The 20,627-nt window shown below is 25.4% G+C and overlaps 1 protein-coding gene across 4 annotated transcripts; it reads left to right on the forward strand.

Annotated features, from left to right (window-relative positions):
• The first annotated feature begins 1,864 nt into the window (after positions 1-1,864).
• On the forward strand, positions 1,865-19,261 carry LOC112603988 (nipped-B-like protein). 4 transcript variants are annotated; one of them, XM_025352835.1, is made up of 29 exons: positions 1,865-2,468; positions 5,553-5,628; positions 6,673-6,788; positions 7,950-8,118; positions 8,194-8,327; positions 8,956-9,162; positions 9,231-9,380; positions 9,448-9,543; positions 9,893-10,036; positions 10,196-10,366; positions 10,433-10,620; positions 10,709-10,920; positions 10,991-11,243; positions 11,424-11,627; positions 11,706-12,107; positions 13,174-13,390; positions 13,451-13,710; positions 13,778-14,575; positions 14,643-14,877; positions 15,289-15,449; positions 15,516-15,713; positions 15,795-15,861; positions 15,935-16,125; positions 16,189-16,500; positions 16,576-16,722; positions 16,923-17,128; positions 17,204-17,381; positions 17,440-17,631; positions 18,535-19,260. In XM_025352835.1, the coding sequence occupies exons 3-29, from the start codon at positions 6,725-6,727 to the stop codon at positions 18,745-18,747; spliced, it is 5,769 nt and encodes a 1,922-aa protein (XP_025208620.1). In that variant the 5' UTR covers positions 1,865-2,468; positions 5,553-5,628; positions 6,673-6,724; the 3' UTR covers positions 18,748-19,260. The 4 variants fall into 4 exon arrangements, with proteins under 4 accessions (XP_025208620.1, XP_025208619.1, XP_025208618.1 ...); XM_025352833.1 differs by lacking the exon at positions 5,553-5,628 and having other exon boundaries at positions 2,437-2,468; positions 18,535-18,751; positions 18,815-19,261; XM_025352834.1 differs by lacking the exon at positions 5,553-5,628 and having other exon boundaries at positions 9,261-9,380; positions 18,535-19,259.
• Positions 19,262-20,627: the final 1,366 nt, after the last annotated feature.

Here is a 20,627-nt window from a genome sequence, read left to right on the forward strand (position 1 = left end):
CAGACAATTTATTTGTAAATTATAAAAAATATAAGTAGATTTACGAGTAGGAGTATAAATCTATTACCTATATTTATAATAAGCTATACAAATGATTAATGTTGTATTTGTATTAGATCATTTTTCCAAGCTACATGTTGCAATAAATCGCATTTGTACAACACTTAAGTTAATAATAATAGAGTAGAAAAGTTAAATTGTTTCGTATACATTTTTACAATTATTTCTATCATGATAAGTAGAGATAGGATTTTAATGATCTATAAATATACAAAAGTACACTAAAAAATGACCAAAAACTCTAATAAATGAATTTAAAAAATAGTATAAAATGTACTTGGATAAGCGAAAACATTTAATTTAAAATTATTATTATTTTTTATATAACATGAAATAGGTAAAAATTTGTATCGACATCAAATTCACACACAAACTACATAAACGGCTTCCTACTGTTGAAAATGAATCTAAATACTTAAAACTAACGTAATATTTATAAAAATAATCATAAAAATGCAATGAAATGCATTTAACACAGAACATAAAAAATAAAAATTACACATTCTAAATTGTTATACAACGAAACAAATTTAGTTTTTGGTTTAAACTGTATAGCATTTAAAGGAAAAAAATGCAAAAGTCATCAAAATCCTAGCTAGTAGCTCTAGTAAATGACTAATGGCACGATGTAGTTGATCCGTATTCTATGAACAGTATATGGACTGATGTATAATGGGTTTAATCTTCTAACGAGTAACCCAAGTTAGGGAGTAAGAGACAAGAGTGTAACCTATTTACCTATCACACCATTTTCACCTGATGATGATAAATGATAATAAACAATAACAATAATAATAAGAATAATGATATTCGGCGCGGGGCATATAGATAGAGTAATAAAACTGGAGTCACAATTTTTGTACATGCGCGCGTCATCACTCATCAGCGGGCGAGCGTAAACGCGCGTCGCGAAGCCTGGCGGACGGTGGTGGTACCGACGACTTGTGGGCGGGCGGAGCGCGCGCTCCGGCGGCGCGTAGCGGACTGCTAGGTCGGCGTGGAACGTTGATGGGATGGCGGTGGTCGTGGCGGCGGGAGGCGCGCAACGGTCGTCGGAACGTTCTGCGCGCCCGTACCTCGAAGCACGGGCGAACGGCCGCACCGGTCGATTGGCGAACGGTGGGTGTTGTTTATTTTCCCACATTACGTTGTTCTCTTTCACCCCGTTTCGTCACTGGCTGACGGAGTGGCGACTACTACTACTACTACTACTACTACTACTACTACTACTACTACTACTAATCAAACGATTGATTACGTGTGGCTGTGTATGTGCGTGCGTGTGCGAGTTCTCGTGCGTTAACGCCTGTCGTCCGCTCGTGAGTGTGCGTATGTATTTGTGTGTGTGCGTGTGTGACGTGTTTGCCCGTGCGTACGTGCGTGTGTGTGCGTTTGCGTGAACGGTACCGTGCATATACTTTGTTTATACTTCATATACATACACATATATATATATATATACATAATAATAATATATATGTACACATACCTGCGTCCACACACACACACACACATACACACGTATATAATATATATGTATATATTATAATGTTTACTTATATTACTTTCATAATACCTATATAATATTATTATGTATATACACGTACACTACAAATCGAATGCGTACATGTAACAATATATGAATGGAAAAATAATATTTTTGTGTTTATTATTGCGTGTGTATTATATAACATTATTTATTATAAGAAACAATAATGTGTCTCGTGTTGTAATCTCATCGTCGTGAGTTTTTTTTTTTAAATTTAATTTTTATTTCGTTCCATTTTTTTATTCTCTTTTCTCCGTTATTGTTGTTTTGGTGATAATAATAATAATAATAATAATAATAATAATAGTAATAACAATAATAGTAATAATAATATGAACGGCGTCTGCGATTGGTCGCGACTGCAGTTTTCCAGTACTGGTTCCGCGTCCGTCCGTCATCACAGCAGCAGCAGCCGCCGCCGGAACCAACGACGACTAAGCGTGCCATCACCGCACCAGTGACGACAACGGTGACGGCGATAACAACAACAGTGGCGGCGGCGACGACGACGACCACCACCACGGCCGCGATATCCTTTAGAAACGCGAAGAAATCATTGAACTGAACGTCGACGGTCGTACGGGGACAACGGTACCGCGGGTTTTCGCGTGTGATGAAGGTAACGTTCACGACGGTCAGTCTCTCGCAACACGAACCGTCCGTGGTAGTAAGACCGCTACGTCAACAGCAACGACGAAGACGAATTCCACTGCAGCAACCGCGGTCGCGCGACGCACCTTTCGCCGTCGGATGCCATCTTCGCACTCGGCAGTGACAAAGACCATCAATCATCGCCGATAAAAGATTCTGCATATTATTTTCGTTTAATGTACAGACCGACGCACAACAACAGCAACCTGTAAGTAAAACACGTCTATCTCGTCTATAGTTGTTTATTATTATTTTTTTACGGTGCCTGTTCCTATTTGGTATTTATTTTTACACGTCTGTCCACTTTTACTACCTCAATAATGACGTTACTCGCGCGCATACTTGACCACTGGCGGTATTTTCTGAAATAGCGATTGCATTCCAGTTCGTTTTATCAAGTATTATTGGTAGATAAGTAGAACTGTTGTTACGTTTTCGTGATACACGCACGTCAAACGACGTCATGTTGTCTTGAAGTCTGGAAAGAGAGTTATCCTGGTCTGACCAGCAGCAATTAATTTCCATAATTTTATACCGTCTCGCATCTGTTGGCATTGGTAATTAATGAACGGCATGACAATGTCAAATAACATTAGAAACGTTAGATATGTTCTGTGTTTTAAGGATATTTTCCTTAAGTTCGATCATGTTACTATTCTGATTTTGAACGTAAGTACGATAGTATAAATGTACATTGCGTGCTTCTTTTTACTCATTGACATTTTCTATTTGTTTTTATTTATGGAATCTAAATGAAAATAAAATAGTTTTTTTTTAAAGTTTGTTTAATGAGATAACTTGTTATCATTTATGGTAGCATATTTTATATGAGAGGTTAACTTACTACTTATACTAATTTTATTAACCTAATTTATAAATTTATATATATATATATATATTTAATAACTTAATTAAAAGTTCTGAAAGTTAGGTTACTATTGCATTAGGAAGTAACATTTATCAACAATATATCTAGTAGGTAATTATATGTTTAGATAAGAATAAAAAATAAAAATAATGTATTTAAAATATGAATATTTTTAATGATTATCTATTTATTTTATTTAGTTATACTTAATCGTAGGTATTTACCATTTAAAATATGCAATCATTTAAGTATCTATCTAAATTTTTTTTCAAACATTTTAATTATTATATTATATTATTATTTATCATTTAAGAATGTTATAAATATATATAAGTATAATAGAGTTTTTTGATTAAAATATTAGAATAATAAGATTAATCACTTAATAAATTAGTTAAACAATTTTCTTAATTTTTTTAATGGACACTTTTGTTGGTATTTTATAAGTGAATACCTATAGTATAGTTGAATAATACTGTTAATACTTCTATGTTATCTGCCTAATATTTATGATGTGATGGTATAATATTAATTTACTATCTACCACATAGACACTTTATCAAAAGTTATAAAATATATTAAACAATATTAAAAAGAAAGATATTCAAAAGAATATTAAATTAAAACTTGAAAATATTTCAAACTTATAACTACTAGATTTAAATACTGAATAATTCTGTATAATTGGAAACGTGGGAAATCTATTGTAATATCATTTATTTTATAATTATGCTCTCTAGCTTCTGATTATAGTAAACAATGTTTTGATTAAAATATATCAGAGTTGATGTATTCTCTCTCTATTTGACATATCGAAAATGTCAGTCTGCTTGTGTAAAATGATTCACTTTTTTTTGTGGGCCGGAGTATAAATACTTAATTGTAAGATTTTATGAATTCTTTGTGTTAATTGATAAAGTAACAACTTAAACAAGTATAAATTGTGAGGACCCCATACAGTATTAAAAGTTATAATTTTTAAAAATAATTGTTTATAATGATGTCATTACCTATTATTATTGAAAAATTTAATTTATCTTTTCATAATTAGAAAATAAAATACAATTATCAAAATTGTTTAATTTATTATTTTGTATTATAATTATTAAATATATATTTATTTTTTTATTTGGTGTGTATATATGCATTTAAATTAACTTGATTAAGCTTTTATATTATTAACAAAAAAAAACCTTTGTGCACCTACACCCACATTTGAGGTTCCAATGATGTTTTGTCTTTACACAATATTCAATACTAAAAACTTTGAGTATTAAATATTTTTAGTTCACTGATTTTTCTAATTATTTTGAAATTAATTTCATTTTAATATTTATAATTATGTATAAACAATTTAGTAGGCCGAAGATAAAAATAAATTTTATATGTAGGTAATACAATTAACTCATCTAAGAAATATGAATATTGTTTTTTCAAATAAAAAAATTGTAGAACTAAATATATTTTACAACCACTTTTACAATTTTTTTCTAGGAAATAGATATGCAATGAGCATTATAAATAAGTTTTAAGATTTTAATGTTTGTTACAGTATGCCAATTTTTAGAGAACTTAAATGTAGTTTCAATTTAGTGTAATATAACTTATTTGAACTTAATAATACTGTATCTTAGTTTTGTTATATTTTAAATTTAGAATTCTAATTTTTTAAATAAAAAAAAGTTTGTATAAATAATTTTTGGATAATTCACTGCAAGTGGGCTAATTAAAACTTGTTGGTGGAAAAAAGGTGACTTATAGACTGAATTATTATTAATGAATATTACATATTATCTGTTATGATCAATTTAAGTATTTTAGTCTAAGAATCTCTTTTACATACTATAACATGTATATGCTTGTCATAGGTTTCTGTGATACAAGTTACTTTATGATAAAAGTTTGTGTATTGGTACTTCATAGAAATACAAAATATGGAGTACTTATCCTACATTTATGTTTATTATTAATATTTTTCTAAGTAAATTGACCAAAATCATTGCTTAAAATCCTTAAATTATGAATTTTCAATTATTTAAATACATGTTTATATACTATAAACTTAACCTAAGCGTTTAATTTAGTTTAGAATATCCATATTTATTTATTTTTTAAATAAAATTATAAATTTATGAAGTTTAGGAATAATGTATCTAATATTGTATACATTTCATGTGTAAGATGCTAGTTTCATTAGAATTTAAATTAACTATTACTAAAAATATTTGTAAATATCCTACTTGTAAATATTTTTTAAATTTATTATGACAGAACATAATTGTCTTAGTATGCATTTATTTAAAAAAAAAAACATATTTTCTTTTGATATAAATTCTACATATTTGATATTTATATTATATTTTTTTGAATTAAATTAGGTATGCTAAGTCTTAATTAAATATAGAAAAATCTGTTTTTCTGTAGGTTTATTTTTTATTGGCTCCTGGAAACCTGGGTGGGAACAGTTCTTCTGGGGTCGTCGGTTCAAAAGTGAAAAAAGGTATATTTTTTTTTTATTAAAAATGATTTTTATTCATGTTTGTTTTCAAATTATATTGACACTAAATTAGAACAGCTAAGTAGGTACTTCATACATTTATTCATAATTTTTAAATGCAAAAATAAAACAATGTAAAAAATAAATATTCATTATTAATGCTTGTTAATAATATTCAATTTTATTATTTCACGATGTATTGTTCAAGAAATTTTCTAGTGTAAATAGTTGAATATAATCTTATGGTTTATCAAACAATATTTAAAGAGTAGGTAACAGAATATTGTTCAATTTTATAAGATTTTAATTTAATAAACATCATAAAACTAATATTTTTTTATCAATTTAACTATCTTTTTTATATTTTAATAATTTTAGGAAACTATGAAATTATACTAAAATCTTTTAGTCAATAAATATTATATTGTAATAATTTATAAAAAATTACATTTTATTATATTATGTTATGCTGTGAAAAGTTATCATATATTTAACCACAAAAGTTTTTGTATCCATAATAATAAATAATTATAAAAAATCTATCTGTATAGATTTATTCTTCATATTAAATTAATATAGTATTTGTGATTTGCTTTCTAACTTATAAAATATTTTTAATTTTTTTTGATTTTATTTTACTGATAACTAATTAAATTAATATTATTTTCTATTAATTAATTGGTTATTAAATTATTAAAATTAACCTAATTAAACAATTTATACATTGTATTTGTTTGAATAAAAATTGTACTTGAAATATTTGTATATATCTACCTATAGTTGAATATAAAATACGTAATATTGGTTAAAATTTTATCTACCATAATTTTTGTATTGTTGTTTTACTGTTGAATTACTACTTTTATTTAAAGTTAATTTTCCATTTATTATTGAGTAAATACTAACTTACATTGAATATTTGATGAGAAGTCTTCAAATTTGTGGATAATATTTAATTTAATAAAACATATGAATTGATTATATTTTCAATTATGGAATCAAGCATTTCATTTTAATGGTTAAAATTGTTATTTTAAATTTTTTCAGGCAATATGACTTGAAAGTAGGGTACAACGATGGTCATCAAAGGACCATAGCAATGAACGGGGAAATTCCTAGTGTACCTATAACAACCCTGGCTGGCATTTCAAGTTTAACAGATTGTAAGTATTAATTAGTAAGATTTTTTTTCTGAATATCTCTTATTTAATTATTAAATCTATATGATTTTTTCAGTATTTTTAATTTAATTAAAAAAAAAAAAATATAGTGTTGAAGGTTACTATTTAGGAATTAAATGTTGTTACATGAATTTATTATAAATATTGATACAATTGAATTGTTGGTTTTAAGGTAACTAAGATTTAATATTTGACTTTGTTACACGGTTATATCATAACCGTGTACCATTTGTTTAACTGAGAATGATGTGAATAATTTTTTCAATACTTTTTGTGTATTTAATAGATGTAGTTAAATTTAGAGAGACTGATATAGTAACTTGAATAAAGTTATGTAAAAGAATTTAAATTTAAATAAATTTTTTTTTTTTTAATTATAGAAATTCTTTTTGCAGAAATTCTGTGAAATACAAATGTAAAATGTAGATATTACAGTAAAAAACAGTATTAAGATTATAATATAACTTGTAAATAAAATGTTAATAGTTAACATTTGTAAATAAAATGTGAATAGTTATTTACAAATATATAACAATTAACTTGTCTATATCTGCAACTGGTAATGTGGTTAAACAAGATCATGATTATATGATTTAATGTAAAGAATCTTCAGCGTACAATACAAATTTCTATTGTATAGCATAGGTTTTTAATGTTATCCTTGTCTTATGTTTTATGAAATATTGGAAAGTATACTTGTATACAATTTTTGTTATGATTTTTTCATTGAATTTTTAATTTTATTAAATTCTTTATCACAATTATAAAGTTTCTATCTTAAAAAAATGATTTATAAACAATACCAGTTGGTATTTAGAGGCCGAAACATTAAAAATACTTTAAATTGATGATTTACAAAATATATAACTTTAAATTTCAGTATAATTTTAAAATTTTTAAAATTGTTTTTATTTTTATTGATAAACATTTTATGCTTATACCATATTTATTTCATAACTTAATTTTAACTAATTTCGCTACAATTTTTAAAGTATATAAATTAATTTTTGAAAAATATATTTAATCTGTGTGATATATATTTTATAAGAAACTAAAATTATTCTATTGTGTCAGCAGAAATATTTTTATTTTATAAAAAAAATAAATTTTTTTATACTTATTTAAGCTTTGTATAATTTTCAGTGTTACCTGAAATGCCACTGCCTTCACCTATGCCTCAAACATTAGGTAATAAATCTTTACTATTTCATCCCCGGGTAGCCGAAGAAGCAGATATTTTACTTAGCCTTCGAGATGATGCTTTGGTACCACAACTAATTCAGTCTTTAATAAATACCTCATCAGACCACATGTAAGTATTATATATGTATGTATAGTTTATGGAAATATTTATAAATAATTTCATGGATATTTTGTATTTTTTTAGACAATTGAAAGACAAATATATGTATACAGAACATTATAACAATCAACAAAACATACCTGAACTTCTTAAAGCAATATTACATCAAAATGCTAATGTATTTAGAGGACCACCAGTGATATTTCAACAACAGCAAGGTAAAATACTCAATTTTTATTTTTTCAATAAAATATTGTATGCATTTTATTCTAGGTTCATTGCTTTGCAATGATATGATATTTTCTTTTGTTCTTTAAATTCATCAATTATTTAATATTTAATATAATTTATTTTTATTCAGTTATGAATATATAATTTCTAATAATTATTTGCCACCCTAGTAATTTCTAAATCTCCAAATTTATAAATTAACTTAAGACCAATTTTTATCAGATGAAATAACTGATTTATGAAAAAATAATAATATACTGTTCATCGTGTAAATAGTTGTAAACATATTTACGTTTTGCATGAATAGTGTAATTCAAATATATTACATACATAACATTCATCATAAAGCGCCTTGAACACCTTTGTTAAATATGTCTATTGTTTTGAATTTGATAATGAGTATTTTTATCTTATTAAAACAATTTTTAATAAATTATTTATTCTGGCATCATGTTTTCAAACATAAATATATTTTTGGATTGTATTGTTCGAATTATTGGTGATAATTACTGAATACATACATAGTTTCTTAAGATGCAAAGAATTAAAACTAAACCAATGGAAATATAATATAATAAATTTTTTTTTAATTATTTATAATTTATATGTTTTTAGAGAAAGAAAAAAATATTGAAACCAAAACTGTACAAGAACTCAATGAATTAAATAGTTTTGAATCAGCGTTGATTGAACAACATGATTTATCACATAATGAACTATTACAGCAATCTGAGATTTTGAACGAGCTTCCTCATCAACAGCAACCTGTTATAGTTAGAACACCTCCTGCAAAATTATCTAGATTGTTATTAGATGACGATGGTAAATTAATATTTATCTTTTACTTTTACTTTGATATTGAGTTTTTTTCTATATATTTATATACATAGATAAAATATTAGAAGATGTTGAAATTACAGATAATGATAAAATAAGTGTTCAGAACTTGGAACGTCAATTTTCTCAAATAACAAATGATTACGATGTTTTCTTAAATCAACCAACAATTTCATTAACTCGAATTGATCTTAGTCAACATGGTATTTATTTTTCATACTGCTAGTAAAGGCATTGGTTAACTAAATGTTTTTTAATTATTTGTTTTAGTTGTGAACAAAAAAAATATGATAAATATGGAAGAACTCACAGAGGATAATGATTTTGGACTGGCTCTTGCAGAGAGACCATCTATTATAAATCAAGGTTACATATTATTTTAAATAATTAAAATGTTATTTATATATACAATGAAGATTGTTGTTTTGATTTTTGTAATTTAAGCATTTATATATATTTGTTTTACATATATGAACATAATATCTGTTATTTTGAATTTAGAATTATTTTATTTTTAATACCCGAGTGCTTTGTAACTGTTATTTTATTGTTTGAATCAATATTATTTTCATACACTGCTAGTATATTTTTTGTTGAATTTTTTTCTGAGTTTGATTTTAATTTTTGTTTTAATTTTAACATAACTATAGTATTACTTAAATTTCTATCTGTTACATATATTTAACTAAAATGTGATGTATTTATTTATTTATAGATAAAAGAAGTTTCCCGCCACAAGTTGAAAATGAAAGTTCTGATCCAAATGATTTTGGAGTATCATTGACTGAGAGAATTAAAAGAAGAAAAAGAGCGGCACAACAATCAGAAGTCAATGACAAAAATAATAGTTTTGATGAAAGTAATTATGATTCAATTTTTTTTATTTTTGAACTTTGGACTTTAAACAGTCGTCTTTGTTAATCATGGTTGCTTTCCTATTTTTAATTGAATATCTATACATGTTTTTTAAATTCCATTTAAAATAGTAATTGTCTGATGTTTGTATAAATAATTTTAGATGAATGTATTATAAAACCTAAATTAAGAAAAGTTGAAAGAAAATTTGTACCAGTTGTTGAAAAGTTATCTGTTGAAGAACTAATGGAAACTAATACATATCAGAAGTTCAACAAATGCATAGAAAAAGTATTTGAAAGTACTGAAGAAATTGATACATTACTAGATTTTGGTAATTGACATTATATTATTCTTATTAATAGCAGTTGTTCAGAATTTATATTTGTTATTTTAATAGGGGAAAATGATATCCCAACTGAAGCTTTAATACCAAAATATGTTCTGCAAGAATTATGTAGTGAGTCAGCTAAACTTAAAACATTAGGTGCTATGGAATCAATTCCATCAAACAAAATAATTCGTATACTAAGCATACTAGAAAAAAATATTAGAGATGGTGCTAAAGTATCACCAATAGCTGATCCAGTAAGCAAATACTAATACATCACTTTTTGAACTACTAGTGTTAAATATTTTATTTTCTAACAATAATGTGTTGATTATTTTTTTTTAGGAAGATGATGAGTGTGAAAGAAAACTGTGGATGGAGTTAGCGATGGAAAGAGTTATGCGAGCTGTAGATGCATCTCTTACTACCTTGTATGTGTTAACTTCACCAAGAATGCAGAAAAAAGTTTATATGGAAGATGTTATTGATAGAGTAGTCATGTTTACAAAGTATCAATTACATAATACAATTTACCCTGCTTTTGATCCTGTCTACAGGTACATTTAAAGTGATAACTATTTTTTTTTTTATAATTTGATTGAACTGTCATTTATTTTCTTGCTATAGGATACATAAGAGTAATGATTCTTATACAGGAAGTGCACGTAAAAAACGTGCTCATCCTAAAGAAGTTCGTGATAAAAATGTGTTATCCTTATATACCAAGTTAGCAGAAGTAGTTTCATTGTTGGCTGAGCTTTTACAAATTCAAACTCTTACTGATACAGCTGTTCTTCATACTTCATCAATGGCTGTTTCGCCTTTTTTCGTTGAAGAAATCAGTGAACTACAACTTTCTGCATTAAAACTCGTTACAACGGTAAATTCAATTAAATATATTTGATTGAAGAAATAATTTTGAAATAAATGAATGTATGTTATTATTTTTTTTTTTTTGTTAATTGTCAAAATGACTGCTATGCATTTTCAAAATAATTAGAAATTTGTTTTATTTGATTTTAAGAGAAGTAAAATATTTAATACATTTTTATTTGAATAGATATTTACAAAATATGACAAACACAGGAAATTACTATTAGATGATATACTTGCATCTATGGCACGGTTGCCAAGTTCAAAGCGAAGTTTAAAATCATTTCGAATTAGTTCTGAAGAGTATATTCAAATGTTATCAGCTCTAGTTTTACAATTAATACAATGTATGGTCGTACTTCCTTCTAATTTAGCAGATAAACAATCAAATGTATGATTTTTTAATATTTATTATTACTTGACATGTTTTTAATCTGGATAATTAATGTAATTTTTATTTTTGTTTTAGCTTGATCCTGATACATTAATTATCAGTAAATTCAAGACTGCTCGTTCAACTGCTTCAAGTTTTTTGCACGTGTTTTTATCAAAATGTAGTAGTAAAAGTGAAGAAATTGATTACCGTCCAATATTTGAAAATTTCATTCAAGATTTATTGACTACTGTCAATAAACCAGAATGGCCAGCATCTGAACTTATGCTTAGTGTACTTGGAAGGCTATTGGTTGCTAATTTTGTCAACAAAAATTTAGATATGTCTCTTAGAGTAGCCTCCTTAGACTATCTTGGTGTTGTAGCAGCTAGACTTAGAAAAGATTCTGTTACATCTCAATTAAGATTAAAAACCATTGATTCCATTATTATGGATATACGGACAGAAGAACTGAAGGATGAAGATGGAAATTTAATGGTATGTATCGATAATATAAATATATATTTTTGATTGATTGTAGTTAGTGTATTGGGCATACACTTCTATCTTACAGGCAATTTCTTGCCATTTTAAATATATTAAGCTTTTCTCAACTTCATCCATTCACACTTGATCTTATTAATGATTTACTCTTTAAAACTAATTGGTTTGTACTATCTGATACTAAGTACTTGAATTAATCCACATTGCACAGTAGCTTATATGGCTGGCTTAATACTAAACTTTAATACCTAATTATTTCATTAAAATCCTGTGTTTTTTTTTTTTATACATTCTTCACTCTCATCTTTGCTTCTTCATTTATATTATATATATATTTAATATATTACATGCTTTTGGTAGTTTCCTCTTTTTTTTTTCTCAAAGTTGACCCCAATACCTCTTTTGTAACTTTATTAGTAGGTATGTCCTTTCTTTACATACTATAGAAAATTTTCTTTCATTCTCTACAATCTGCCTCATATACAATACTAGTACTAAAGTCGATTGTTTGGTATAGAACAATTTTGATAGGTTTTATGAAGTCATAATTTTATACCTTGGGCTATTTTCTATAATATTATCAAATGTTTTCCTTTATACTTATATACCTCTATTATTAATATTTTCTTTATTATTTTGTGCTCACTGACTCTTAATTATGAGTAATAGAATACTTTTTCTTTATTCTTTTAGATTTTTCCAAACTACTAATAAATATTCCTGTGTATCATAATTTGTTGCGACAAAATTAATGTTAAATTCTTTGAAGTTGAAAAATTGAATTAAAAATTTATGATTTGTACATATTTTATTGAATTATACTTAAAGGTGACGCTTATTAAAAACAAGTAGATAAATCTTAACATAGCCAATTTTTTTAGCACATTTATTAACAATGTTTATTATGCAAATTTGTATCATCAAGTCTAGGTAAACCATGGTCACTGACGACATTTGGTTTCATGCATCATGTGAATGTATGCATTTCCTAACATTATTTATATTATTATATAAATGTAAAGTATATAGTTCCATAATATATCATTATTATTATTTACAGGAAGAAGTAAAAGAAGTCCAAGATGATGAAGAAAGAATACAATTTTTGCAAAGAGTCCTGTTAGATTATTTGGCTATTAGAAGTCTTTCAGAACCAGCATTAAGGCATGCTCGGCATTTTTATTTAGCTCAATGGTATCAAGATAATACTGATGCCGGAAAGTCATCTGATTCTTTATCTAAAAGAAAGAAAGAAAAACGTTCGCGTAAAAAATTTGGTATGTATTATATAATTGAAGTAATAGATTTATTTGTGATTTTTAAACTTCTTATTTAAGGATCAGACGATGAAGATGATGGCGAGAGTAGTGATTCAAGCAAAGAGAATGAATCTCGAATAGATGCAAATAAAGCTATTGAAAATTCAAGGCTTTGTGATCAGAGAAAAGAATATTTGCTAACTAAAATCAATCCTTATGATAATCAATCTACACAAGTTATGCAAACATACATTGACTATGATAGCGCTGAATTAGTAGCAAGATATTTAGCTTCTAAAAGACCATTTTCTCAAAGTTTTGATACTTATCTCAAGCATGTAAGATAACTATTTGTGTACATAAAATATGTATGTAATCTTATATTTATTTAATTTATAATTTTAGATTATCAAGGTTTTGATGGAAACTTCAGTAAATATAAGGACAAAAGCTATGAAATGTTTAACAATGATTGTTGAAGTTGATCCAGGTGTTTTGGGCTTAAAAGAAATGCAGTTGGGTGTAAGCCATTCTTTCCTAGATCACTCAACTTCAGTTAGAGAAGCTGCTGTTGATTTAGTTGGGAAATTTGTCTTAAGTCGTCCAGAATTAATCGATAAATATTATGACATGTTATCCACTCGAATATTGGACACAGGTGTCAGTGTACGAAAGCGAGTGATAAAAATAATGAAAGATATATGTATTGAATGTCCAGACTATCCAAAAATCCCAGAAATATGTGTAAAAATGATACGGCGAGTGAATGATGAAGATGGGATTAAAAAATTAGTCATGGAAGTATTTCAAAATATGTGGTTTACTCCAGTACGAGAAAAGCCTACTCTTGATACAAAGATGTTATTGAGGAAAGTATTAAACATCACTGATGTTGTTGCAGCATCAAAAGAATTAGGTCTAGAATGGTTTGAGCAATTATTATTAAGTTTGTTTAAGCCTAAAGAAGATAAAGATGATACAGCAAAAGTATCTACTGAACCTCCAAAAGCTTTATTAACAGCTTGTAAGCAAATTGTAGACTGTTTAGTGGAAAATGTTGTTACACTTGATGGTGGTGGTGGAGGTACATCACAACAGCTTGTTGCTTGTCTTACTACATTATATTTATTTGCCAAAATACGGCCACAACTATTAGCCACACATTCTCTCACTCTTCAACCATATTTGAGTTTAAAATGCCAGGTAAATAATTTTAAATTGTAAGATTAATGTATGTGATGTATTTATTTACCTTTATTTAATTATTTAGACTCAAGGTGATTATCAAATTATTAGTTGTGTTGCAAGGACATTGGAACTTGTTGTTCCATTAATAGAACATCCTAGTGAAATATTCTTATCACAGCTTGAAGAGGATGCAGTTAAACTAATTATGAAGCATGATCAAACTGTGATTTTAAGTTGTATATCATGTCTTGGATCTGTGGTAAATAATGTAACAAGAAATTTTAAACTTATCCGAGATTGTTTTGGAATATATTACAGTAAGTGTGAATTATTATTTGATATATTTAATTTTAATACATCATTTTTTTTTCTTATAAAATAACCTATGGTCACTTATTTTTAATAAATATTTTAATACTAGTAGTATCAACTTTGTTTTTATAGCTTTTTCACTTTTTATAGGAATCAAACTAAAATTTAAATTAATTTAGCTTAAATGATGAATACAAATTGTGAAAGTAACATAATTAAAAACATTTTATTTTTTAATGTTAATGTTAAAAGAATAAATACTAACTTGTCTAAAATATGATCTTGGAATGCATAATTTATTAGTTTTATTAGATTTTATGTCTTTCATTTGATATGAAATATTGCCTGATCATTACAAATTAGTATTAAATTGAACTGTGTAACTTTTGTTATAAATTCTGTGTATTTTATTTTAGAATATTTAAGTAATTTTCAAAAATTACATCAAGATAGACAGACAAATCCTCAAGGTTTAGTACCACTGCGGCCAATATTTCGTCGTTCAATCTATATTATTGGGCTAATGTTAAGATTCTTTGATTTTACTGACAAAGAAGTTTATGGTGATGCATACCCAGTAAGTTTTTTTAAATTTTAAAATTAATACAATTTTCTTTTAAAAATATTTAATTAATTTTTATAGGATAATATTAGAGATTTAGTGTATGACATAATGTCATATTTTATGCATACAAATGAAGATGACACTAAATTATTTGCATTAAAAGCAATTGGATCAATATGTATAAGACATTATGACTTTATGTTATGTCAAGATCTTATGAACACATACCTTGATATTTTATCAAATAACAGTGTCGCAAATATAATGAAATCTCAAGTATGTATACAATTATTTATAGTTTTAATATTATAAATTATTTTATTTAATATATAATCTAAAATTAAATTATTTTTCTAGATTTTGAATAACATTGAAATATATTTGGAAGAAGAAGAAAAACGAATGATTAAACAGGATTTAGAGTGTAAGAGTTAATTTCTTTTTTTAATGAGATGTAAATAATGTTTTATACATAATTTTATTGATAATTTCTTTAGGGTCAAAAATGTCTAAAAAAGAGAATTTAAAGGAAATGGGTGACGTTTCATCTGGAATGGCTAGTACAGTTATTCAATTATATCTCAAAGGGATATTAAATTCATTTTTACATACAAGTGTTCAAGTTCGACAAGCCGTACTCAAAGTTATACAATTAATTTTAGCACAAGGACTTGTACATCCTGTTCAGGTAAACAAATTATAAACTTATTAAATAATTATAGAAAATTCATAATAGATATTATGTTTATAGATTGTGCCTTATCTTATATGTATGAGTACCGACACAGAAAAATCAGTTAGCAGTCGTGCTGATAAGCATTTGCAAGAGATAGAAAAAAAATATCCTGGATTTATACACATGGGTGCTCAAAATGGAATAAAATTGTCATTTCAGTTACAAAGCATTATACAAACTGATGGTGAAATGGTTCGAGGATATCGTCTAAAAGAAAGTGACACTATTCCTAGTGCTTTAAATGGATGTCTTTATTCTATACTAAGAACTAAACAACAACGTAGAGCTCTAGTGTTGTCAATTTTAAAACAATTTGAAGATCAAGGCGTAAGTTAACAGTAATTTTTTTATAAATTAAGAGTAATTCATATTTTTCATGTATTTGTTATATTCTTTTTGTAGAAAACAAATTTAGCTCAAATGTTATACTTAGCTGATAACTTGGCATATTTTCCATTTCAATCACAAGATGAGCCTTTATTTATTATACATCACATTAATACAATGATATCAGTCAATGGAACTAATTTGCTTCAAAACTTTAGAGAGGTTAGTATAGTCTAATGTGAAACAAAGTTATATTTCATAGTATATTGTTAAAATAATGCCTAGTTATAATTATGATTTTTATATTAAAAAATTTAATTTTTGTAAAATTTAATACTTAAGTGTTTTTTTTTATAAAGAAAAAGTCATTTTTTTTTTAAATAAAATTCAAAGTTATCAATATTATTTTTATTTACTTTTAGGGCCTTCTTCCTAATCCTAATGCACCAGTACAATCTAATAAAGTAGATGGTGTTGAAGACGAAGAAGATGAAGATGAAGGAACACTTGTAGATAGAGTACCTGATGATATAACAAATCTTCAAGAAGTGCTTAAAAAATCTCAAGGTTGCCTTCTACTTTTAGTTCTCAAACTTTATTTAAAAACTGTTTACGGGATAACAGATTTGTAAGTCTTATTTGTGTTACATTATTAGAAAAATTAATGTATCAATTATTTTTTAATAAAAAACATTTATTCTAGAAAAATCACTCAATATTCACCGTCAGAATCTAGTAAAATGTATGATAAGAATTTAAGTAGAAAGTCAAATTCAAAATTCAATCCTAAAGCCACAATACAAAAGCTTAAATATGGATTAGAAATAAATATGGAAGATTTACAAAAGGCTAAATCGGAGTTGATTGCTTATTACTTAGAAGTATGTGAATTAAATATAATATATTTTTATTTTATTATACAATATTTTATTTTTGCAGTTAAAACAATTAATTATGAATCTTGATCCTGACGATGAAGGAAATGAAGATGCTAGTACTCCTAAAGGCTTAAAGAGTGTTCCATCTACACCAAGTAATCATGTAGGTAGCACTCCTACTCAAATTCCAAATACGCCCAACCACAATGATGTTTCTAACGTGTCTTATGAATCACCAGAATATCAAAAACAAGTAATTTTCAAAGTTATATAATATTTTAACTTTAAACACTATATGAAGTATGGTTGACCATACTTTAATAAGTAAATTAATTTATTGTAATGGAATTTAATATTTTTTAGTATTTATTGTTAACAGATAATAAAACAGTGTTTTGTGTATATTATTGTACATTAAACTAGAAAATTTTTCTTATTGTTAATGAAAACTTAGTAATTATAAAAAAATTAATCAACTGGTTCAAATTTGTTGTTTTTAAGTGGATTCAACTAATATTTCTTGAAATTTTTCTAAATTTCAAGTAGCATTTGTATTTATTGGTATAAGTTACCTTAGTAAATAAAATTATTTGATTCTAGATTTTGATATGAACATTGAATAACATTTTTTTAAAATATATTACTCATTAATTTCTTTAAAACAAGGACTTGTATATTATCTGGTTATTGTACTCATTTATATTTAATAAGTGTAAAGTATCTTTATTTATTTCCTAAATTATTCAGTTTGCTAGGAATATATTAAAACAACTCATAGAATTTTCACTCATTGTTTATTTTTAAAGAAGGTATAATTAATTTGTATAAGGAATGAATTATGATCAAATATAGTTTTTTTTTTTTAAATATTTAAAGATTAAAATTTCAAAATAAAACCTTTTTATACACTATTATTATTTTTTTTAAAGCACTCAAGTTTTTTTCTTGTCCTAGCTTAGATGTATCTAGAAGTAAATGATTTACAGTTGTTCTTAATAAAAACATAATCGCTTTATTCTTATAATTTTAAATAACATAAACTATATACAATTGTATAGGAAAATCTTTTATGGGAATGATTTGTCAACTATTTAATTTTTTTGTATTAATCCTGCTATATTAATTTTCTAAAATTATATTTTCTGTTGTTACACAGAATAATGTTCAATCAACACCAAAGGTTCCTAAATTGACTATCATACCTCCAAAACCTCCATCGTCCAAGCATTCTCATCATCATCATCGATCACATAAATCAAAAAAAGCTGATCGTCCTAAAAAACATCATCATAAGCGAAAGAAAGCTAAAGGTGGAGACAGTTCTGAAGATAGTGACAATGTTTATAGCGATCCAGATTTCTTAGTATAAACAGGTACCTTATTGTAATTTAAATGTGCTGTAAATAGATTTGTTGTAAAGTTTTTTTTGTTGACAGATGAATTATTTATTTTTATGGATAATTAATATTAGATTTTAAGTGCTCAATTGATCATTCTTCTATGCCTAGTGCACTTGAATACTTGTTTTTCAATATGAGCACATATTGTGAGGTCTGAAACTTAAAATGTCATTTGATTTAACATTATTTTATTTTGAAAATAAATTATATTTTCCGAATTGTACAGAAATAGTTTTTTTTTTAATTTATGAATAGAGAGGAAATCATGTTCACATGTGTAGTCTCTTTCTTATAAACCTATAACATGACTAATTTGTTCTAATTTTGTGTTATTAGTTTTAATATTTGTGTAAATTGACCTATTATCAAACTTGAAGGTATGATTTTTTTTTCATGTCTGGTTTTGTTTTTAATTTTTATTTTAAAGTAAGAATTAAATGTTTTTTTAAGTATGATACTCACATTGTCATATCTTGCATTTAAATAAAATGTGAAAAAATAAAGACATAATAAACAGTTAATGTTAATTTGATGTTTAAATTAAATAGTATTAACCTATTATTAGTTTTGTATTGAATACTAAGATTAACAACACAAATTTGGAACTATTTAATCTATGTTTACCATATTTGTTTCTAAGACAGAGATAACTCTTGCGTATGTGATATCACTCTTACAAAAAATATTTTTAGTTTTTAAAATGTATTGATTGATCTTTTATTAATATTTTACATATTTTTGATTTATATACTGTAACAGATTATTTTAACATTAAAGCTATCATTCTTGTAATGTTTTATATTTTTATGTTTTTATGTTTTTTTTTTTTTTTTTTTTTTTTTTAATTGGTGTAAAATTAATCTGTTAACTTAACAAACTATTTCCAAATTGTATAGACAAAATTAAAGTAAAGCTATATGGTTTTTATTCATAAGAGAACATTCCTTATTAAATTTATTTTATTTATTATTAGACCAACCAAAATTATACAAATGCTGTAATAATAAATTGCAAAAAAATATATTCTTTATGTTTTAAAACCCTTCGAAAAAACTAAATCTTAACATAAATATTGATTTTTCAATCTTATTATTTTTTTTTTTTTATGATTCTTATAGTAATTCTTTTATTTATACATTTTTATTAGTTATTAATTATATAAAAATTAATGTTCTGCCTAGTAATTATTATATCTGTATTAATACTGATTAAAGTTAAAAATCATGGAATTATTGACATTTTACTCTGGATAAAAATGTATTTTAATGTATTGTAAATTAGATATACATTACACATTCAAACTTAAATAATATAATAAAAAAAAACATTATACCAATAAGTGACCTACAAGCTTATAATTAATTTAATATTTAATTATCACGACAACATTGGTGTTTATAAAATATGTAAATAATTATTAAATTGAGTTTTAGATTTTTTTTGTTATCATAACTAAAGCATTATTGCTATATTAATATTATAGAGTTTAGTTTGTTATGTTAATTTAGTTGTGTTTCTAGATATATGAAGTTAAATACATAGAATAGATAAAATACTTAAATGGCAATATTATAGTAGGTCACGTTTGGTATAGTGCAGGAAAATTAATTTATAACTAGGTGAAAACATTAAATGAAACCTACTAGTTAACAATATTTTTTAATTTATTCATATTTTATTATTTATATGGCTTATATTAACTTATTATTATTATTTTTTTTCATCTTTTTAGCAATTAATTAAATGAGATTGTTAAGTTAATTTAATTATTTAAAATTCGTCTATTAATTTAATTCACATATAATTTATTGATAATTATTACATTATTTTCATTCATTTATAATCTCAT

This window comes from Melanaphis sacchari, unplaced genomic scaffold (assembly GCF_002803265.2).
Source record: "Melanaphis sacchari strain LSU unplaced genomic scaffold, SCAv2.0 Contig116_pilon_pilon, whole genome shotgun sequence".
Taxonomy (NCBI): domain Eukaryota; kingdom Metazoa; phylum Arthropoda; class Insecta; order Hemiptera; family Aphididae; genus Melanaphis; species Melanaphis sacchari.

Bases quoted from the DNA above. Each gene is read 5' to 3' on its own strand.
- LOC112603988 (XM_025352832.1), top strand. From the start codon at position 2,437: ATGTACAGACCGACGCACAACAACAGCAACCT. The intron at 10,037-10,195 runs GTAATTATGATT...AAATAATTTTAG, and splicing joins AAATAATAGTTTTGATGAAA to ATGAATGTATTATAAAACCT. The intron at 14,576-14,642 runs GTAAATAATTTT...TTAATTATTTAG, and splicing joins ATTTGAGTTTAAAATGCCAG to ACTCAAGGTGATTATCAAAT.